The 23,780-nt window shown below is 38.0% G+C and overlaps 2 protein-coding genes across 8 annotated transcripts in view; one reads left to right on the top strand and one right to left on the bottom strand.

Moving 5' to 3' along the window:
* The window catches only part of adam22 (ADAM metallopeptidase domain 22), a 191,877-nt gene that overhangs the window by 128,931 nt on the left and 39,166 nt on the right, over positions 1 to 23,780 (top strand). For 5 of the 6 annotated variants that reach the window (XR_009827742.1, XM_062062764.1, XM_062062762.1 and 2 more), the window contains exons 7-11: positions 11,572 to 11,638; positions 11,707 to 11,783; positions 16,609 to 16,683; positions 18,242 to 18,313; positions 22,075 to 22,241. Coding sequence is in view for 5 of the 6 variants with exons in the window: in XM_062062764.1 (XP_061918748.1) it covers positions 11,572 to 11,638; positions 11,707 to 11,783; positions 16,609 to 16,683; positions 18,242 to 18,313; positions 22,075 to 22,241 (458 nt within the window). In the remaining variant the exon portion in view is untranslated. The remainder of the gene's footprint in view (positions 1 to 11,571; positions 11,639 to 11,706; positions 11,784 to 16,608; positions 16,684 to 18,241; positions 18,314 to 22,074; positions 22,242 to 23,780) is intronic. The other variant, XM_062062763.1, reaches the window with a different exon arrangement.
* Positions 5,578 to 11,745, bottom strand: cldn12 (claudin 12). 2 transcript variants are annotated; one of them, XM_062062768.1, is made up of 4 exons: positions 11,463 to 11,745; positions 11,007 to 11,077; positions 9,615 to 9,884; positions 5,578 to 8,738 (listed from the first exon to the last, which is right to left on the bottom strand). In XM_062062768.1, the coding sequence occupies exons 3-4, from the start codon at positions 9,831 to 9,833 to the stop codon at positions 7,893 to 7,895; spliced, it is 1,065 nt and encodes a 354-aa protein (XP_061918752.1). In that variant the 5' UTR covers positions 9,834 to 9,884; positions 11,007 to 11,077; positions 11,463 to 11,745; the 3' UTR covers positions 5,578 to 7,892. The 2 variants fall into 2 exon arrangements, with proteins under 2 accessions (XP_061918752.1, XP_061918753.1); XM_062062769.1 differs by having other exon boundaries at positions 11,542 to 11,745.

Below are 23,780 nucleotides of genomic sequence, written 5' to 3'. Positions count from 1 at the left end.
ATGAACTGGCTTCATGGAAGGTCGACAATCTTCAGACAATACAAGGAAATTGTTTAATGTTATTTACTATGCTAGAAGTCTCCCTTATCCCACAGCAGTATATACCGTTGATGCGGAGAAGGCATTCGATCGCATAAACTGGTCATTTATGTTTTGCACATTACGTAAATTTGGATTTGAAGATAATTTTATACAATGGATTAAGATGCTTTATACAAGGCCCATGGCATCAGTCAAAACCAATAATCACATTTCAGAACCTTTTTCGTTAAAAAGAGGAGTAAAACAGGGATGTCCTGCATCTGGATTATTATTTTATTTGGTTATTGAACCCTTAGCTGCAAAAATAAGAAGTGAAAATAATATTCATGGTATAAAAATTGGCTCTCAGTATGATAAGCTATCGATGTATTGTGACGACATAATTTTCACTATATCAATAATGTCATCACTGAATATGGCTGTTTATCAGGGTATAAAGTCAATTGGGACAAATGTGACATATTACCACTTAATAAACACTGCAAGAAATCACAAGTTCAGAACTCCAAAATTAAATGGAAAGAGGCAGAAATCATATATCTAGGACTACACATTACACCAAACCTTTATGCAAGCGGAGATCTAAATCTTAAACATTTAAAAAATAAGATAGAATCCAAAATGAAACGCTGGTCACGTCTCCAAATATCACTTTGGGGTTGGGTGAACATAGTAAAAATGAGTATACTGCCAGCAGTTAATTATATACTGAAAATGATGCCTGTCCTAATTAATAAAAGTTGGTTTAAGAAAATACATACAATGATGTCACATTTTATATGGTGTGGAAAGAAGGCCAGTTGTTCATACTTAAGGTTGTCTTGTACACAAGATAAAGGAGGACTACAATTACCAAACTTCTTACATTATTATGTCTCCTTCGGTTGTGAACAAGCAAGCCACTTATTTCATTCTTCTGCAGCTAAGGACTGGATCAACATAGAAAAAAATATGTTAATGAATTTGAACATTGATGTGGGGAGTTTATATTATATTAAAAAAATACCTAATGAGTTGAGGCAGAGCCCAATAGAAGCCACCTTTAACATTCTAAAACTGTGTCAGAAAATACTAGGAATCAACTCAATGACATCTGTAAATCAACCGCATTTGTACAATCCTAATATCATAATTAATAAAAATGTGGTTAAATGGACAACATGGAAAAACAGAGGTATTACTAAACCTCATCATATTATTAATAAAAAGTCTTTTAAACCGTTCAATGATTTAGTTGATCAATATAATGTACCCAGAAATCATTTTTAAAATTGTATCTCTTTAAAACATGCTGTAAATAAATGCATATCCTCTGAAAGTATGTCTTTAAATAGCCATGAACTGGAAGATGCACTTTTTAATCAAGATACATTTAAGAAATTAATTAAACTATTTTATGGAATAATAAATTAACACCACACTAGAAATGCAAATGATGCATGTGTTCGGAAATGGATGATGGACTTAAACATTTTAGATGAAAGAGACATATCATGTAATGATATTTGGAAAAATGCCAATAAGCCCTTTAAAAGCATTAAAGATAAACTGACTCAATTTAAGATATTGAATAGATTGTACCGTATTTCCTTCAATAGCCGCAGGGGCGCTAATTAATTTAAAACCTCCTGTCACTCCGGCGTTTACCGGAAACCGGCGGGATGGCCGTGCATGCGGTAATTATTTTAAAACCTCTTCTCACTCCGGCGTTCACCAAAAGGAATCCGGTAAATTTAGGCGTGCGCTTTGAGTGTGATGTAAGCATACCATCATGAAAAGCACATTTAATAAAAAAAAACGTTATTATGGTCTTACCTGTACTTATAAATGGAGTCCATTTGCAGCTCCTTCTGACCAAAAGCATCGATAACTTGTTTATAGAAGTCTTCCTTATTTTCTTTCTTCCGTTTTAAAAGTCTCTCTGTCTCGATGGAGATATTCCTTTAATTATTACCTCCTGCTTCGATTGAAAGTCCAGTTTAGAAAACTGTTTTGTTTTAGATACCGGTATGTAATCCTCCTTGTTAAAAGTTCAGGCAGAGGCTGCGTGTGTTCACTTCTTCTGCAGTACCGGAAGTCGCAAGAAGGATCACTAGCGCGGCAGCACCCTCTACCACCAGGAGGCGGGAGTCATTTCATGACTCATACAGTATTAGACACACGCAGCTACGGTATATTAATAAAACATAGCTGCTTACTGTTCTTTTTAGCATACTGTACAGGTATTCAATAGCTTGGACCTTAAATCCTACTGAATAGCTCTTTATCTTTTTTCCTTTGTGCGATTGTAAACTACTGAAAGCAGCTTCCTCCATTTTGAAAATGAGGACAGGTAAAGCGTCACTCGTGACGTAACGAATTTGACCCGGTGGAAGTTCTAGCCATATGCTAAATATTTTGCGAAACGAGTTTGACCCGGCGAAAATTATAACATGCGATAATAAAATTAATATTTTGCGAAACGAATTTGATCCGGCGTCAATAATGAACCGGCGATAAGGCCAAGCATGCGTTAATTATTTTGAGAAACGAGTTTGACCCGGCAGTAATTCTAGACGTGCAAATACTATATTCCCTGCGCCAATTCAAGGAAATACGGTATTTTACATCTTCTCAACTGTTTAAAATTGGTGTAGTAGATAGCAAGTTATGTATGAAGTGTCAGGCAGCCGAGGCAACTCTTGTTCATTTATTGTGGGAATGTCAGAGAATAAAAGAGTTATGGTTGAAAACAACAAAAGAAGCAATCACAGTCCTTAATATAAACATCCCAATGACACTGCAAACTTGTATTCCTGGGGATCTCCATCAATTTAGTAACGTGTCATCGAAGAGTACAAATGCATTTCTTTCAATATGCATAATAACAAAAAGGGTAATATTAAAAAAATGTATAGATGTTGATAGTCCAACTCATACTGACTGGTACACACAAGCTATGGAGATGATATCAGTAGTAAAAACTGCATTTAGTTTAGATAATAATGAGTCATATATTGGAATATGGGATCCATTATTTAAATTGGTTTTAACTATTAAATTAACCAAAATATGACTTATTATATCATTGTGGAAAATATTGGACACAATGTGTTGTCAAGTTGATGAGATGCGATGCAAGTGTAAGCCACTGTGACACTATTGTTCTTTTTTTTTAGTTTTTTTATTTATTAATGTTTGTAATGATAATATCAATGAGGGATTTTTAATCACTGCTATGTTGAAATTGTTACTAATATTGATACTGTTGTTGATAATATTCATTTTTGTCTCACTACTTTTAGATTGTTCCGTGTCATGTTTGTGTGTCCTCAATTGCTCTGTTTATTGCTATTCTAAATGTTGCTGGGTCGGGTTTGTTTTTGAAATTGTATTGCATTATTATGGTATTGTTGTGTATTGTTTTCATAATAAAAATAAAAATAGAAATAAATCGTTTTTGAATCGAGAATCGTGTTGAATTGAAAAAAAAATTGATTTTGAATCGAATCGTGGGACACCCAAAGATTCCCAGCCCTAATATAAATATCCATCCATCCCATCCATTTTCTACCGCTTATTCCCTTCGGGGTAGCGGGGGGAGCTGGAGCCTATCTCAGCTACAATCGGGCGGAAGGCGGTGTACACCCTGGACAAGTCGCCACCTCATCGCAGGGCCAACACAGATAGACAGACAACATACACACTCACATTCACACACTAGGGCCAATTTAGTGTTGCCAATCAACCTATCCCCAGGTGCATGTTTTTGGAAGTGGGAGGAAGCCGGAGTACCCGAAGGGAACCCACGCAGTCATGGGGAGAACATGCAAACTCCACACAGAAAGATCCCGAGCCCGGGATTGAACCCAAGACTACTAAGGACCTTCGTATTGTGAGGCAGACACACTAACCCCTCTACCACCGTGCTGCCCTAATATATATATATATATATATATATATATATATATATATATATATATATATATATATATATATATATATATATATATATATATATATATATATATATATATGTACGTATGTATATATTTATATGAATATTTATCTATGTATGTGTATATATATGAATATATATCTATGTATGTATATATATATATATACATATATGAATATATATATTTATGTATATACACACACATACTGTATAGGTATATATTATATTATGTATATATACACATTTATGTATATATACAAATTCTAAAGTTGTGTGCAACTTTTGGAGTTGTATTTTACATCTTTCTCTCTCTCTCACTCTCACTCTCTCTCGGTATTAATACACTACTAAGTAATTACAATCATAAACACGAGACATTTGAAGCAAACAAAATATTGATCAAGAAACAATACAACAATATATAAACACAACCATAATTCAAGCAAAAAGTATTCGAATACAAAATAATTAGTAAGATTGTTTGAGCAAAAAAAGTTAGTAGCGCAAAATAAGTATGGAAAAGCAAAATGTATTATAGGCTCTCATTTAAATTCTTGAACTTTTTGCCCCCCAAGCCCTCCCAACAATGTAACAAAAACAAAAGACATTTGTGAAAAAACACATAGCACAGAATTGAAAAACGTCAATCTCATATATGATATGACACTGACCTTGCTATGGATGACTATTTTTAGGGGATTTTTTTTCCACCCTGAAGCATAGTCTCACTGCCTCTTCACTTTGTTCTGTTCAAGGACAAAACACATTGAGTAAGTACACTCTGTGTTTTTATCTTTGCCCCCCTTCCACCACAACCCGGAAGGGGAAGCAGTAGAAAATGGATGGATGGTGAGAAGAAATGCCAGTAACCACTCCAAACAACTCTGCATCGATGATTCCTGATGATACTTCTTAAAATGGTTCAGCTTGTACTCAAATTTTTAAAAAGTCTTCCGATTTTCGGGTAAAAGCGGATGCTGGAGAAGACTGGAAGTAAGGGTGGGAATTGTGGAACTTGTGGTGATGCCATGGCGGATTTTTGTGGGGGTGATAATTAGCGGCAGGTTGGGACGAGGGGAGGATTTTTACATCTGATGGGATAAGAAGGTTGAAGGGGGTGGTGTTACACCTCATTGCATTATATTCATGAGCGAGTAGTCTGAGTGAGGCGTGGTCTCCCTTGGCAACGCAGCAACCCTTTTTCTATGTAACCCCAACATTAAAAGCCATCTGTGTTCAATGCCTTAATCTCCACTGGTACGCACACCCTGCAGAGTCAGAGGGCAATGTGGTGGCCGACAAGGAACAAAGAAGACGGTCTAGATACATTTTATTGCAAAACAAACTCTTGTCCACTTGTGTAATGAAGCTCTGATTAGCTGCTAAGGTCAGCAAACATTTTTCTTAAATGATATCAACGAGGCAGACTGCAGCACGTACTTTGTTGACAAAGTGGCTGCTGGCTGATCTTTTATGATACTTCAAAGAGAGCGGGGAGCTAAATGCATGACAATAACGTCCTTTGAGACTGCTATGATCATGTAAATATTTTTTAACATTGTCCTATAAGATCAGACCAGTCCTCTTCAGAATCAGAATCAGAATACCGGTACCTTTATTGTCATTGTATGGAAACAACAAAATTGGACAGCAATCAGTGCTTTTAAAACAACCTAAATAAAATAGTCTTAAGACAATAAACAATAATTTAAAAAAATTAAAATTGAATAATATAATAAAATGTTAAATACATATTGCCTAGCAGATCTCTATCAGAGGTAAGCAAGTTAATAAAGTGGTGAGTGTTCAGGTACGTGCAGTGTTTAGGGCAATAACAGCTCTTGGATAGAAACTGTTTTTCAATCTATTTGTCCTTGCTTTGATGGTCTTATAGTGCCTACCTGAGGGCAAGAGTTCAAGCTGGGTGGGATGAGTCCCTGAGGATGCTGTTTGCTCTCCTGTTGCAGTGTCTCTTATACTGGTTCTCTAGAGATGTAAGAGGACATGCCACGTTTATGACCCCCTGTAATTTTTTGTCTGCCACCGTGCAGCTAGAAAACCACAGAGATGCCGTAGGTCAGTATTGACTCAACGGAGCAGCGATAGAAGGACAGGAGCAGGTTATCAGCCTTCTCAGAAAATACAGTCTTTGCTGACTTTTTTTCTGGAGTTCAGTGGTGTTGCTTTTCCAGGTCATGTTGCTTGAGATGTTCACGCCCAGGAACTTGCACTCTGAGACCCTTTCCACCTCCTCTCCCATGATGTAGATGGGCTCAGTGATTTTTTTTCCTGAAATCAACAATCAGCTCCTTGGTCTTTGTGGGATTGAGAATGAGGTTGTTTTTGGCATAGTGGTCTGACAGTGCCTTCACCTCTTCTCTATAGGCAGTCCGTCCCCTTCTGTGATGAGCCCCACCACTGTAGTATCATCCGCAAATTTGATGATGGAATTGCTAGTAAAGACTGAAAAGCAAGGGGCTCAAAACACAGCCTGTGGGGCACCGGTGCTGACGCTGAGGGTTGAGTAAAGATGGTGTCTCTTGTACGTTTTTTAGTAATTCTCTCCAACTGAAGCAGAGATGTGAGTTATGACTCACTGAAAAAAGCCAAATCTTAAGTCTTTTAAAAGACGGCCTTATTATATTTCCTTTTTGAAATTATGATTAACCACTGGCAGAAGTAATATCTGAATAATTCAGATTTTCACCAATTTATACTCATTTGTGGGAATATTGTAAAGTGTAATTTCATCTCAGTTATGTCTTCATGGTAAACATCGAAGTATCGTATCCCAATGTTTTGACAGTGATGTCAATATTTTGGATTTTCTCTCACATGACAAATTTTGTGCCACAATAAAAACTACACAGGTTACAGATAACCTTCATGCTAAACAACTTTACAAGAACATTTTCCACATGAGCATTTTAACAAATAATTCTAGAATATTGTGCATGAAGAAATAATACTCTAATAAAAGCTAGCACAGGTTATAAAATAAAGTGAATACAAAATGGGTGTGTGTACGCCTAAACGAGGCTACTTAACAAAACAATGAACCAGAAAAGTGCATTCAAATGATGTCAAGTTTCCTTTGACTCGTGGCTCATTTAGTGAAGGTTTTAGACTATGACTTCAGTCATCAGATGGCGCACATATGAAGGTCAATTGCATTTAAAAACGCTGGCAACTCCAAGTCTGTTCTCATTGTTCACTTGAAGAACCAAAATCACAACAATCACATTTCGTGTTTAATGCGGAAAAAAAACTACGAAAAAAAATCAATAAAACAAAAAAAAAGTGGCAGACACTTAAGTCAATATATGCTGTAGTGTGCTCTTAAAAAACTAGTTTGGAATGTTCTTCATTCAGTGATACAACTACTACTTTTACCACATTTTACAGTGTATCTTGATGTACAGTGTTATAACTTAATGCGTGTGACAGCTAGTTGGGATCACAATACAGTAACAACAAAATACAAATTCAAATAATCAATTCTACAATGTCAAGTGGCACAGTTACTTGCATTAGTACATATTAGTGCATTATTGACAGCTGCTCTTTAAAGTCACATTATTGAACAATTCCTTTTGCACCAAAGGAGTTCTGTAGTAGCAGAAATCTTTTTTACATGGACAAACTTGTGAATCTCAGGCACTTCATGTAACAGGAGAAGTAATTTGGCATCCAAACTAATTATATACGTAAATATATGTACATTCAGCTACTTATTGGGCAAACAGGGAAAAGGCTAGTAAGTGGACATGTAATTTAGTGTTTTTTTTTATACAAAACTTGAATCATTTGCGTCGGCAACATGACTCTTTGTTCTACGGTAAATGTTATCCTTCATGAAATATCATAAGCTCTCAACAGATGCTTGCTTCTATGACCATCTCATTCCCTTGTGTTACTGCGTCACCACAGGAATGTCAATCTCAATGGCAGACATGCGTGAGCGGGAAGAGTGGCGGCGGCCGGCGTAGCTTGGTGCATAGCTTTGAGTGTGTGCGTAGCTTTGAGTGTGTGCGTAGCTCTGAGAGTGTGCGTAGTTTTGAGAGGATGCGCAGCTCTGAGAGGGTGCGTAGCTGTATGCTTGTCCGCCCCCTACCTCTGAGCAGTACCCATCTGGAGCAGAAATCTGAGACATGTACACTTGTGGAGGTGTGGATGCGGCCACACTCTGCACATAGCCCAGTGCCGGAACATATGTCTGCGTGTCAATCACCGTGGGAGGATAGGCCTGATGCAGTGGGAAGGGCTGAGGGCCGTAAACTGGCGAAGGCGGGAATCCATTAGCTGTGAGCGGCTGAGTGGACGCCGAGGTTGACATGGAGGGAAGCGGCAACCAGAAGGGCGAGGGCAACTTTTTGCACATGCAGTACCACATGAACATGAGCAGGGCGGCCAGCATCAGCCCCCCAGAGCAGCCTATGGACACATACACCGCGAAGCCATCAGAGAAAATGTTGTCATATCTGGTGTTCAGCTCCTTGGTGCAGAACAGGAACCACACGGAGGGCGCTACGGCAATAGCGCCGCCCAGGAAGAGAAATGTCCCTGCCACCAGGTGGCAGCCCGCGCTGTTCACCAAGAAGCGAATACTTTTAATGTCCGCTTCAGGCTTTTCTGAGCAGCAGCAGGTTTTACACATGCCAGCCATGCATAGCAGCAAGGCCACAGAGCCGAACACTAAACCTGCGGGCAAGCAGAACTGCAGGAGCCTCAGGTCCAGTTGGTCCACTTTGGAGTACCACTGGAAATATGAGAGGGGAGACGTTCTGTTATTGGACACAGTGAAGACAAATAGTGTAGAAAGTGAACATATGAATAGCAGGTTTTATGATGTAAAAAAAAACAATTGCTGATTGCGCTAGTGTGCGCACCCTAAAAGTAATACTTGGTTGCACACAACATTGTCTTTTCGAACAACATAGCATCTCTTGATAATGTTTGCAAACGTGTGAGAGGATTTTTGTGCATTTCTAGTCACCCCTCATGTTTCCAATTTCATTTAGATCTGGGCTCTGGCTGGGCCATTCTAAAACTAAAAGTACTTTTTGTGAAGCATTTAAAGAGGAACTGCCTTTTTTTGGGAGCCGGGGGGATTTTCACAAACATTCACAATCCCTATGTAAGACAAGAACACTATATATAGAGACACACAATTAGTTACTTGTCAGCTGGAGGGCTAAACATGTGTCAGCTGCAGAGGGTTGATGTTTATGATTGGCATCAAATTCATTAATCAGCAATGTGAAAATGAAAATTGGCCGATACGGATAAGTGGCCGATCGATTGGCACATCCCTACTTCAAGGTTTTTAAGGTATTACATATACCACACTTTTGTTATAGTGTTCTTTGTGCATTAACAACTCCTGTGATATTTTATATATTTGTCCCCCCAGTTTAGTTACTATCGCTTATGTCTGCGCCAGTGCTAATAAAAAACAGAGTTTCAGTTCCTACCCATAAAGATTGAATGCTGTCATTAAGCAAAAGACACTTAAACAAAGTAGTAAGAATAAAGTGCGTAAACTTGCGCTGAGATGTTTAAAATAATTGTTTCACCATTGAAAAACCTAACCTAACATGTTAAAGTTTTGGAGCCAAAAACCTCACGGCCGTACCTCTGAGTCATAGAAGTAGCATCCCGAATAACCATCCTGCTTGACGCACTTCACCCACAGCCCGTCGTAAACGCTGATGTTTTTGGCATTGCGATTGAAGGTGACCAGTCTGGTTATGCGCCACTGAGGGATTAAGGCTGCTACAGCCATCCCGGCCACAGAAACAAAGGCAATGAAGAAGGCAAAGGCGTTGGTGGCGTGGATGTCCCGGCAAGACATGGTGTTAATACGGTTGACCTGCAACTCACATAGGGAAGAAAAAAGAAGTACCTAGAAGACAGAGAAGAAGCCAGATAAAATTGATATCAAAATAGACTCATCTTGGTTTGAATAGATCACCTGATCAAGCGATAGCAAAGTAAGGCACTAGCTGACCTAGCTTGAGCACACACACACACTTTGTAGTTCTATTCACTACAGTGTGGTTGACCTAATACGAGCTGTCCCTGAGACAATGCTCTCATTTCATTAGCAAACACTCTGTGGTAAGGTCTGCTGAGAAAAAAGCATGCTGGGAAAAAAGCATGATGGGACTTGACAACTGAAAAATAAAATTACTAAAAAAAGATTCGAGCTAGATGCCAGTTTTTACTGACTGTATAAGCTTTATAAACTCTTTATCTTCTTGATCTTTGTCATTCGAGTCTATTAAAACTTGTCATTGTGCTATCATTATTATGTAATGTGGCTTCATCTTTGTTATCACTATGCAAACTTGAATTCACATCTAAAGCAAACAAATAAAAATATATATGTATATACACATGTATACGCACACACACACGCATAGAAAGTATAGTTATATATACATATATACACACTACATATCCATATATACACACACATGTATACACACACATATATGTGTGTGTATACATGTGTGTAAAATATATATATATATATATACATATATATATATATATATATATATACATATATATATATATATATATATATATATATATATATATATATATATATATATATATATATATATATATATATATAATACGAAAACATTCTTAAAGATATCTGGAAAGAAAAAAAACAATCACGCATAATGACGTCATATTTTGCCGTCACTTTTGGTAGCACATTAAACACCTGCCTGCAGAGTCCCGACGAGCTTAGCCGCCTAGCAAGCTAACAGCTACGTGAAGTTTACTCGGCACTGAACCATAAAGTCACGATTAAATATGTTAAATTGTAATGTCATCATAGGAAGCGCTCGTTACAAGGGCGGTTTCGACTAAAACAATAAGCTGGGTAACCCGACTGTAATGGATGGCGTCAGTTAGCTACGGCGTTAGCAACATGTTGAGCCTTCCTTCGTTTACTGCAATTCACAGTTTAAACAAGAAAATAGGGCGCACTAGGCTAACTTCACTGTACCTTATTTTTTCAGATGGTCAATGCTGTTCATAATGTATCCTGTGGCATTTCAGATGAACTCTTTATCCCCCCTATGTTGTAACAGAAAAGAAAACAAGTGCCGTTGAGGTACAATAGAGAGCAGTAAACAGGATGTAGCATCATAGAGGAACAGGGCGCTTTCCCCACAGAGTTGTCTTGCAGGTTTGTGTACTTTAAACAGGCGCTTCTTAAACGGAAATATGCGAAAATAGTGTTCACTTCTTTAATATCATCCAACCACTATTGATCTCGGTGATTTTTCCCCCCACACAAAAGTTAGGACGCTGTATCTCAGGGATCTCCAAAGGTGGCTCAAGAGCAATATTTGGTCTAAATCATCCTCTTTTTAACAGACTTTTTAGAAGTTTTTAAAAAAAAAGCCCAGTAAAGTTCCGTAAAAGTATTCAGTAAGCAGTGAATGTTAACATATACTACCTTTTTCAGACTGTCCCTCTATGGTTGAAAGTATTGTCCAAAGTTTTGGTGCAAGTGAGGCATTGCATTAGTAACTGACCCTTTTCCAAATGTTTTCTTTGTGCTTCAGGAGGATGACAGTGTTCACACGCTGTACAAATCTGGAGGACCAGAGAGACTTCTTCATGATCTCACTGGTAAGCTTGAGCATTGCATGCAAGTGGGATCAAAATTGATCGAGAGTACTGATAGTTCATCTTCCTAGTAGCCCTTCCAGAGCCACCATTTCCCAGCCCTGTATTGCCTGGATCAAGGGATGTTTACCGGAGAAAAAAGAGACAGGTATGTATAAGCAATGTGTTGTGTTTTGATCTACTCTGGACAGTATGGGTTGTGATGTTAGTTTGCAAAGCTGTTATGGGATCTATGATGATTGTTATCTACATTTAACACACTTTCTTGTGGTCTATCACAGATCTTTAACAGAGGAACCAAAAATATTTGGTTGATTAGACATTCAGAAAAAAATACTTTATTTATATTCCCCTTTAAGCTTTCATACAAATGTAAATGTCTTTAAATCCAACACACAGTAGTATAGTTTATACACAGCATGGGCATGGCCACCCTACTCACTGTACCTTGCATTTAAGATAGCTAGCAGTGCTAGTGTCCAGTTAGCGATAAGTGCTCTAGTTGTCATCTAGCGATTACCAACGCCAATTGACAATTGGCGGCGTTGTACTTAATTTTTTGAATATCTTAGTATTGCACACTAACAAGGACCAGTTTAGTTCAAAACATGATTTTATACATGGTATATGAGTAGGGGTGTCCCGGCTCCATCTCGCCATCAGTAAAGGTATTTGCCTCAAAAATGGTAAAGTCCTCTGGTCTAGATCAGTGGTTCTCAAATGGGGGTACGCGTACCCCTAGGGGTACTTGAAGGTATGCCAAGGGGTACGTGAGATTTTTAAAAAAAGAAATGCAACAATACAATATTTAGTGTTGACAGCTAGATTTTTTGTGGACATGTTCCATAAATATTGATGTTAAAGATTTCTTTTTTTGTGAAGAAATGTTTAGAATTAAGTTCATGAATCCAGATGGATCTCTATTACAATGCCCAAAAAGGGCACTTTAAGTTGATGATTACTTCTATGTGTAGAAATATTTATTTATAATTGAATCACTTGTTCTTTCAACAAGTTTTTAGTTATTTTTATCTTTTTTTCCAAATAAATCAAGAAAGACCACAACAAATGAGCAATATTTTGCACTGTTATACAATTTAATAAATCAGAAACTGATGACATAGTGCTGTATTTTACTTCTTTATCTCTTTTTTTCAACCAAAAATGCTTTGCTCTGATTAGGGGGTACTTGAATTAAAAAAATGTTCACAGGGGTTACATCTCTGAAAAAAGGTTGAGAACCACTGGTCTAGATGATATGTATTGGATATGCTTTGGTGTTAATTTTACTTAAATTTTGCTCTACAGCAGGGGTGTCAAACTAATTTTAGCTCAGGAGCCGCACGGAGGAAAATCTATTCCCACGTGGGCCGGACGGGTAAAATCCTGGCATAATAACTTAAAAATAAAGACAACTTCAGATTGTTTCCTTTGTTTTACTTCGGCCTAAAAATAGAACAAGCACATTCTGAAAAGGTACATATCACAAATAATCCTCTTGAAAATTCTGAGGAAAAAAGATGGTGGTTTCAAAAACACATGAAGGACACAATGAATTTATACCTAATCTCGGTGTATCTACAAAGCAGTTAAACTTTAAGTCACAGCCCACAGCATAAATAAAACATTCTATGTATCAACTACCTCATTTGTAATTTCCACTGTTAACTTTCTTTAAATTTGCACGGAAGACAATCATTTATAATATTAATGTGCAGTGTCTCATCCATCATTCTAAGTGGGGTTACTAATTGTTTATTTTACCCCAGTTTGTTCTACGTTAGGGCAGCACGGTGATAGAAGGGTTAGTGTGTGTGCCTCACAATACAAAGGTCCTGGGTTCGATCCCCGGGCTCGGGGTATTTCTGTGTGGAGTTTGCATGTTCTCTCTGTGACTGTGTGGGTTCCCTCCGGGACTCCGGGTTCCTCCCACCTTCAAAGACATTCACCTGGGGATAGGCTTATTGGCAACACTAAATTGTCCCTAGTGTTTGAATGTGAGTGTGAATGTTGTCTGTCTATCTGTGTTAGCCCTGCGATGAGGGTTGACTTGTCCAGGGTGTACCCCGCCTTTTTCTGTTTCTCATGCATAGAAACCGTAGTTTACACTTTTCAAAGACTGGTGTTGCTGCTGAGCTAGTGATTTGCGACACTGCTGGCAATAAGAAATAACAGAAGAAGAAGACAAGTATTTCTCTAATGGAACACCCACAGTGTGACAACAAAAGTAATGTGATTTTCAGCACAAATAAAGCAAACAAATAATGCAAATGAAAGGTGACGTAAAAAATAACACGTATGTAGATCATAGATAAATTGTTATTTTAGTCATCACTGAGCAGAAATAATTAGAATAAACCATGGATTGGGTTAGTTTAATATTATATATGTGTGTATATATACAGAGGTGGGTAGTAACGTGCTACATTTACTCCGTTACATCTACTTGAGTAACTTTTGGGATAAATTGTACTTCTAAGAGTAGTTTTAATGCAACATACTTTTACTTGAGTATATTTATAGAGAAGAAACGCTACTTTTACTCCGCTACTCGCTACTGATTTTTATCGATCTGCACGCTTTGTTTGTTTTGGTTTGTCAGACAGACCTTCAAAGTAGGTTCTATCGCATGCCTGCGTTTCACCAATCAAATACAGTCACTGGTGATGTTTGACTCGTTTCACCAATCAAATGTAGTCACTGGTGACGTTTGACTCCGTTTCACCAATCAAACAGAGCCAGGCGGTCACATGATTAATAAGCTTAAGCTTACATGAACTCAATGTCAAATTTGAGGAAGCACAGTAACCTTAGTAGATATTTTGGCTGTCACCGTAGGCTGATGTTAGCTTCCCTGCTATGAATCACTGTCAAATGTACATCGTGTGGGGACATTTATTAACGCACTGCAGCCTCATAGACACACACACACGCACAGTCGCACACACACACACACACACACACACATGCATGGCAACACCAATCAGTGTGTTCCCAAGTGTAGCCCACACCTATCAGTTTATGGTTTGCGTAAAGGCTAACTTTTTATTTTCCTTTGTAATCTCTGCCTACTGAGCCTATGGTGCTGTTAAGTTATTGTGGCTCAATTTGCCTTAATTTTTTTTATGTTAATGTATTATTATTTAATATATATTATTGTTTTAGTTGCTTAAGAGATATTCCTGGCTCTGAATTTGCTCATTGCTATTTTTATGTTTTTGTGCATTATTTGTTGCCGTCATCATTTAAACGAATAGGTTACTCATCAGTTACTCAGTACTTGAGTAGTTTTTTCACAACATACTTTTTACTTTTACTCAAGTAAATATTTGGGTGACTACTCCTTACTTTTACTTGAGTAATACATCTCTAAAGTAACAGTACTCTTACTTGAGTACAATTTCTGGCTACTCTACCCACCTCTGTATATATACAGTGGAGAAAAAAAGTAATTAGTCAGTCACCAATTGTACAAGTTCTCCCACTTAAAAAGATGAGTGGCCTGTATTTTTCATCATAGGTATACCTCAACTATGAGAGACAAAATTACAAAAAAAAATCCAAGAAATCACATCTGATTTTTAAAATAATTTATTTCCAAATTATGGAGGAAAATAAGTATTTGGTCAATTACAAAAGTTCATCTCAATACTTTAATTACCCTTTGTTGACAATGACAGAGGTCAAACATTTTCTGTAAGTCTTCACAAGGTTTTCACACACTGTTGCTGGTATTTTGGCCCATCCTTCCATGCAGATCTCCTCTAGAGCAGTGATGTTTTGGCACTGCCCAAGGACTTTCAACTCCATCCAAAGATTTTCTATGGGGTTGAAATCTGGATACTGGCTAGGCCACTTGCTTGTCCATGACTCAATTTTAACTGCATGTTAGACACTTGGGGGGCTTGGCATGATAGGGACCCACCATGGCCATGATGTCCCCCAATTTTAATCGCATTATTAGTCCCCACTTGCATACACCTGCTGGATTGCTGCCCCGCCGGCTTGTATGTGTATGTTTGTGTATGTATGTTATTGTTATTGTTATATATATGTATGTTATATATAACATAACCGAGACGTTTGGCGGGAAAGGGGCGGTCTTCCTGTCCGGCTGCAGGGAGTCTGTGGGCCCCTCAGGGCAGGGCGTCCCACCCCTCTGCCCACGTGGGGTGTGGTCTCTTGCTGGCTTGGGGGGTGGCTGTCCCCTGTCTCTCCCGTGCCCTGTCTTATGGTTTCTACTCATGAGAAACCAAACACAAAATTGAAAAATCTTGCCAAAAGAATTAACCTGAAAAAAATACATTTTCTGCTTGCGAATCATTTAGTGTGTTTGGGAAACTTGTTGTTTAGATTTTGAAACGTTTTTGAGTTTGTGAAACATTTTTGAGTTTGTGACCAAAAATTGTGACTTTGTGAAACACACAAAAGTGCCGATATTATGAAAGCGCCAATATCATAAGAGATTTAAAATTCAATCTATTAGACAGCTAAAATGTTAAAAAAATAATCGGATCATCGGATCAAGAGAGCAGAGCGGGACAATGTACTAGAAATACCCACATTAGTATAGCCGTCAATCTGTGACATCACTGTTTAAAAAAAAAGGGTTTCAAAACTATGTGAAGTTGCAAATGTTGATGCTCTGGCATTGTTTAACATGAGTATCTAACATTAAAAACAGTAATAATTCAGATCTGAGGAAAATCATCATCGTTCCCTTTTAAAGCTGAGCAATTTTTTCTCCCACTCAGCAGTTCTCCACATTATCCTCGCTCATCGTTTTTATGAAATATTTACCTCCTGCCGTCTATTCTCACATATCCACAGCTGCCATAAGACCTGCTTGTGTGTTTTTTTAGAAACAAACTTGGTTTAACTATGTATCTGGATATTTCTGTTCCGTTTTTTTTTTCATAATATAATTTCGTTTGAGCTCTTTTTTTAACAGTGTTCCCTCTTTATATTTTCAGGCTCTACGTTTGTCACGAAGTGTTCGGGATGAGACAAAATATATTGAGCTGATGGTGATCAATGACCATTTGATGGTACGGTACATTAACACTGAGTAAAAAAGTATGCTTTGATATTTGTTTTCATGTTTTGGATCCCCTTATGTATTTGCTAATGACCTTTATCCAATGTAAAAAAAAAAGCATGTGAATCCAAATAATATGAGGATTTTATTAAAAAATGAACTACAACGACTAAAAAATACCCAACCAGACACTTTTTCATAGCATTAGAACGTGTTGGACTGGGTGGGTCTATAACAAATAAGAGCCAAGTAATGCAATTATTTTTAATACACTGCTTTTAAAATGTTTTTAACATCAAGAGAATACAGTACTAGTCAAAATTTGAAGACAATTTATTATGTTATTGCTGGGTTGCAATCACAAGACCTACATGGACTTCTGGGTTTCAGGCGACGGTCTAGACTAAAGTCACATTAGGCAACTGTATATATACCTACATCAGTGCAGATTAGGGCGTATTTTGAAAGGTTTAAAGAAAAATATATCAGCAATCATTACATTTAAAAAAAAATAGGATGCAGTAGATTTATACACTCTTAAGAAAAATCATTTGTGAAAGATTTAAACCAATTATCATCACCAAGACGTTACTACTCGCTACGAGCTCAAGTCATTTGACACACACGGATTTACAGAAGAAAATATTTGAGGCACATCATGTCTTTACATCTGAGTGGCCCACAAATTAATCATGAATCAAGGTTGTACTTATTCCGCATCGCTAGGTAACATATTTGATTGAAAACGAGTGCTGTGCTGCTGTGATTGTGACGCTAATGAGAAAAAAGTAGTTTGTTTGCAGTTGATTTCCTGCTACGAATATTCGTCTAATTTACAACCCATGTTTGCCGTTTTTTATGGTGTGAAGTTCATGTTTTGTCTCATTATTTACCTATAGATGTTCCTGTTGTTCAGCATTGTTTGCTAGCGATATCAAGATTCAGTACATGCTGTTGAGCCTACAAGAGATTTATACATCTAGCTTAATTATACTGTTAATGACATTTTCTTGATGCTAACAAATGGGTTGTATTCGGACACATGACTATTGAATGGAATGTACTAAGTGGTGGGCCAGCATGGCTACTGTGCAGTAAACAGAGTATGGCCTGTTGGAGTTTGCAAGGGGCCTATATCTTACCAGATACGAGCGAAAAAGCAAACTATGCAATAAAATCTAGACCATCATGTGAATTAAAACATGAAGAAGAACACATTGAATGAGACGGTGTTGCCAAACGAAAAAATTCAGCAAAAACTGTGTACTAAGAATTAATGCATTACTTGACTTTATTTTTAGGCTGGTTTGTGTACAGCAGATTTGTGGCAGCAGAATAGTAAAATAGTGCTGTGTAAGTGTGAGTAAAAATATAGCATAATATGGATACTCTGCTGGCTTATATGATTTATTCTTGCTTTTATGGGCATTCAAATGTGTCATCTGAAATACTACAATCAACACTACTTGAGATAATGTAATACACTGGCATGTACATCTTTTGTTATGGTTATATTTTCTCCTTATATGCTGTCTCTTGTCTTTCTCCCCTTCTGCGTCTCACTCTAGTACAAGAAGCACCGCCTCTGTGTCGGCCACACCAATAACTATGCTAAGTCAGTGGTCAATATGGCTGACATGGTAAGAACTGTATTCATCCTCCGTTCGGAAAGCTCGCTACAAGCACTTCCTGGTATCGGCGATGAGCACTGATTTGTCATTTAACCAAGCTGACACTCTCCATTGTAAACAGCCATTAACCAGCCACTCATGAGGGCTGAGCGTGCAGGAGCCGTACAAAATAGCTCGCATCACAGTTGTCGCATCATTCCTTTCTGTGCTTATGTTTTGAAATGTGAGCCGGACTACAGGGTCACGACTGTAAGGCGTGAACGATTGTGCTTCTTTGTCACAGCCTTAAAAAAGATCACATGAAGCAGATTGTCTTTGGATGGTCGCCATTGATTACCATGGGCAAGTAGAATTCCCTTTTTGCCCGATGAGGCATGCAGCAAGGAGGCCACAATAGTGTATTTAGTGATGGGACTTGATAAGAATTTCAGGTTATGATTCCACTTTTGATTCTACTTAACGATTCGGTTCCTTAACGGCTCTCTTATCGATTCTTATTTGGAAAAAATGAGAAAAAAATGTGGATTAGCCTCAATTTTGTTTAGATTACAGGTAACGTGACCTTAGAAAGCCTACAGTGAGGTCATAGACGAAGAAGAAAAAAAGGTACTTTAAAAAAATAAAAAAAATAAAAATAAATATTCTTCTGTAGAATGTAACAAAATAAATCATGTGGGAAATGCACAAGAATGTAACATTTAGTAACGTGACAATTTATCAAATGCAAAGTGAGATATGTCACGCCTTTAGTGGTTGTAATTTTGATGATTGTGGCTTACAGTTTATGAAAACCTTGAATTGAAAATCTCAGAAAATGTGGGATTTCAAAAAGTGTAGGCCAAGATCATCAAAATGATAATAAAGGCTCGACATACCTCACTTTGCATGTAATGAGTTAATATCACATATTAGTTTCACATTCTAAGTTAATTGCTGACATGAATGGACTTGTACACGATATTCAATGTTTTTATTGCTCACCTGAGATATAATGACAGAGAAAATATGGTGGTAGAAAAACATACAACTTTTCTCTGACTACAATTAAAAATTCACCTACAGAAAATTAGGAGTTTCTACTGTAGCAAATAGACCACAAACTTAGTCGCTGCTCGGTGACATTTGTCTCGCGGCAGATGTGAACTGGAGCGGAACTGCCCGCCTAGAAGCCAGTCATAATCTGTTTCTTGCATGCTCATCTAAATGAGACGGCATTAATTTTAATTTTACAAATATCACATTACAAATTTAGTGAGTTAATACCTGATGTATTCAGATGACCTGCTAGCATTACTGCTCCCTAGGATGAGATCGGAGCGGTTCAAAAACACGACTTTCGTTTATAATTATTACTTGCTTTGTGTTCAAATGTTTCAGTACATTGCTCGCACGTCCTTTTCGCGATGAAATAGCAGCCTTATAAATATTACAAGTAGTGCTATTGCGATTAGGGATGATGTTCGAAACCGGTTCTCCCGATTGTTCGATAAGAAAAGAACCGATTCCATGGATTCGAATCCCTTTTTGAGGACCGATACCTGTTATCGAAGCCACTATACCGTATTTTCGCGACCATAGGGCGCACGGTATTAAAAGGCGCCGTGTCAGTTACGGGTGCTATTTCTGTATTTAACGCATAAATAAGGTGCAGCATATTTTTTGGCGCAGGCATGTTTAAACATTCGCTATCTTAAAACATACGCTATCTTAAAAAATATGCTAGCATGCATGGACGCTGTTTTAAAAAGGCAGCAGGAGCAAAGCTGAGTTGGGTTGTACTTTATTGAAGTATTTATCAATGTATTCACATTATTTTTTTATCAATCCTCATCCTCAAATCCATCAAAGTCCTCATCTTCTGTGTCCGAAATGAACAGCTGGGCAAGTTCTCCATCAAACACGCCAGATTCCCTCTCCTCATTTTCAAAGTCAGTCTTGTTGTCCATTAGCATAGCAAGCTAGCACAACAGTAAAAGCCGACTTCCCTTGCCCCGTTGTGTGTATCGATTCGCTACCGTGCTAGTCCCCTTCTTCTCCAGTGTGCTTCACCGGGATGTCGAAAGTGAGCGGCACCTCGTCCACGTTGGTGATGGGTTTGTCGGCAATTTTTTTAAATTTACAACGCACATAGCAGCACTATATGCTCACTGGGGGCGTGCCTTTAGCGTCCTCTCACCTGAAACCTTCACCCTATAACAGCTGCATGCTGTCCTCAGTCACGTCCGCTTTTCCTCCATACAGGTATAAACAGCGTGCCGGCCCAGTCATATAACATCTATGGCTTTTGGAACTCAGAGCACACACAACAACCTATCTGGATTCGATAAGAGATTCGATAAGGAATCGGTTCGATAATGGGCTCGAACTCCATAATTTCTTAACGAACATCATCCCTAATTGCGATCTCTTCTAGTAAAATGTTAGTGTTTGTTTTCGACAGAGCATTGCCATTTTGAGATCTGACGTCACTACGCAGTACGCACGTTGCGTAATGATGTCATCCCTACCCGGAAGAATCGATAAGAGAATCGCTTTTCCAAGGAATGAATACACTGGTAACAGGTTCTGAACAACAACCGGTTTTTGATTTGCATCCCTAAGTGTATTGGAAAAAAATCTATCATACCAATGCTGGAATTTAGTACTTTCAATCAGCCCGACTGAGAACACATTGTTTTGTTTGTCTGTAGCTTTAATGCTAATGAGCTGTGTTTGTCCACGCCTGTCTCCCACTGAGAAGTGTGTTCCAAAAAGCGCTACTGTGCTGTTGATCCACTTTTAATATTTACACTGTAACTCTCTGCTTGTCTATCGGAATGGATGCCACTCCTTAATGTTACATTATTGTATGTGATATATTATCACATATAATAATGTCAGTGTCAGTGGGACAAGAGGACACAAACATTAGCAAGACTAGCTTAGCTGTGTGAGCTACATGCTAACATTGCACTCACATTTTAACACCACCACCATGCTAGGATAGCCTATTCACCTGTGAACTACAAAATGATTGAACTTAGAGCTCACACAGCTCAAATTAATAGTTGGCAGATTTACAGGCTTGATTTTAAGGTGTAGTGAAGTGGTATTCTTTTTTTTTTACATTACTTGTCTGTGTTAAAATAATCACTTTTTTCAAGGAATTAATACACTGCGAACAGGTTCTGAACAAAAAACGGTTTTCGATTTGCATCACTAAGTGTATTGGAAAAAAATCTATCATGTCAATGCTGGAATGTAGTGCTTTCAATTAGCCCGACTGGGAACACATAGTTTTGTTTGTCCACGCCTTTCTCACACTGAGAAGTGTGTTCCAAAAAGCACTACTGTACATAGCTTAGCTATGTGAGCTACATGCTAACATTGCTCTCACATTTTAACATCACCACCATGCTAGGTTAGCCTATTCGCCTGCGAACTAAAAAATGATTGAACTTAGTGCTCACACATCTGTAGCTGACTGATGGATAGTTGGCAGATCTACAGGGTTGATTTTAAGATGTGTAGTGAAGTCTCTTAATTTTAATTTTTTTTACATAACTTGAAAGTGTTTGGCATATGGAAGCGGGTCCGAGATGTCATAAAACCCTGAAAAAGTTAAAGAAAAAAGTTAGGGAGAAGATTTTTCTCAGGTTTGATGTTCATAAAAAGGCTCTGTGGACACATCATTAAAAGGCTAATTTGCTAAGATTTTTTTAAAACAAATTACCAAAATATAACAAATTATCTAATTCTCACCTTTTAATCATCTAATTTTGATTTCCCAGATTTTCAAGGAACAGCTGAATACTCGCATTGTGTTGGTCGCCATGGAAACCTGGTCCGCCGACAACAAATTTAACATCGACGACGACCCCATAGTTACCCTGAGAGAGTTCATGAAGTACCGAAAGGACTTCGTCACAGAGCGATGCGATTCTGTACACCTTTTTTCGTGAGTAACATTATCATTAACTATTCAAATAAAGCAAATCAAGATGTGATTATGGCTTGTACTCTGTACGCACATTTTATTTAGAGTATTGTGGTTTATTAAGTCGGTTTATGTTGACATGTTTATGTCAATCAACTCAGCAAGGTCGACCATGTTTTTCTTATTACAAAAAAGTGTCCGCATAGTTTATGTTGACATACAAACGTTTGTACATGGTGGACCACATTTGTTGACATAAAATTTGCGACTCAAAGTGTTTTTGAATGGATTGGTAGCCACCGGAAAAAGTGCCCATGTACGAAAGCTTTATTGTCATTGTAGTCATGATGGGTTTAATGTCATTGGTACCCAAAGATAAAATGGTCATGCAAACAAAAAAAGACAACATATACAATAGACAATAGAACCACAAGACAATCATTTCTACAAAGTACAACCACACCAGAAACAGTACAATGTCACTCCTATGGATACCATGAAACAAGTGCTACGATACAATAAATCCAAATGAATCGCCCTCAGCCAGCCTTGTTCAAAAGATACCAAGGTGAATTTATAACATTTAGTCCTGTAGTGAGGCACCTCAATCAGTTGGCCTGAACAAATAAGCTGGAGAACAGTGATGAATGATAGAGCTCGCATTGCGCTGCAGGTGTGAGGTGCAAATGGTAAATGAGTTAAGTTGTGGTGGTGTGCCGTCAGCGCCAGCAAGGCCTTCTCTGCTGGCCTAACATAAATCATGATCATAAAATAACAAAAATTAATGTTACCATTAATTTACTTTCCATAAATATATAAATGTATTCACCATGTTCTCTCCATGTCATATTAGGCCCCAGTGTTGCTTGTTTTTACATTAGAGCTTTTATCCAATTAGAATTCAGCTAGCTTGTTGCCAGCGCTGTTGGAATTCTGCCGCAGGCCTTCTGAATCAACATTAGCGGTGGCTGTGCAGTGTAAATGAACGGAGGACATTCAGTTGATAGACAGTTGGGAAAGCCAATCAGATCACGAGTTGTTGACAGTAGCCTAGGTAGCCTTATGTTAAACGTCACTGGGTTTGGAGACTCGCTTATCACTCCCAGGTGAGTATTCAATCACAGGTTGTAATTTGCGATCACAGTTTGTAGTTTGCAAAAGCAGGAAGTGGCACAGGAGCCACTAGCAGAGAAATCCCCGGTACTCACTTTTTTTAATCAACTTGCAAAACGTTGATTAGGTGGCAGATATATATTAGCAAAGCCATTTTCAAGAAGGATATTTAAAGAGAAACTAGATCTTGTGAGCCGAGGTTAGCCGACCCCGGAAGCTAGCTAAGCTGTCTCTGCGGTGAAATGGTTTCCCCGCGAGTGGCACCATTGGCTCATACGGCGTTGGATGAGTGCTACAATTGTGAGTTCAAATATTTTTTATTTATTTTTTTACTATTATTTTAATAGAACCACGTAAGATATGTTTTAATATGCTGGCTTATTGATTTTGTCCAGCTCGGTGATTCTGGTTCCATGCGTTAACCTCATTACTCATGATGGCCAACTT

Source organism: Entelurus aequoreus, linkage group LG11 (assembly GCF_033978785.1).
Source record: "Entelurus aequoreus isolate RoL-2023_Sb linkage group LG11, RoL_Eaeq_v1.1, whole genome shotgun sequence".
NCBI classification, from domain to species: domain Eukaryota; kingdom Metazoa; phylum Chordata; class Actinopteri; order Syngnathiformes; family Syngnathidae; genus Entelurus; species Entelurus aequoreus.
This window is presented reverse-complemented; position numbering and strand designations above follow the sequence as displayed.

What these genes read in the sequence shown, in the direction of transcription:
- cldn12 (XM_062062768.1), bottom strand. Translation starts at nt 9,833, where the DNA reads ATGTCTTGCCGGGACATCCACGCCACCAACGCCTTTGCCTTCTTCATT. An exon ending in GCTACTTCTATGACTCAGAG is followed by an intron (nt 8,739 to 9,614) that starts GTACGGCCGTGA and finishes TCATATTTCCAG; the next exon opens with TGGTACTCCAAAGTGGACCA.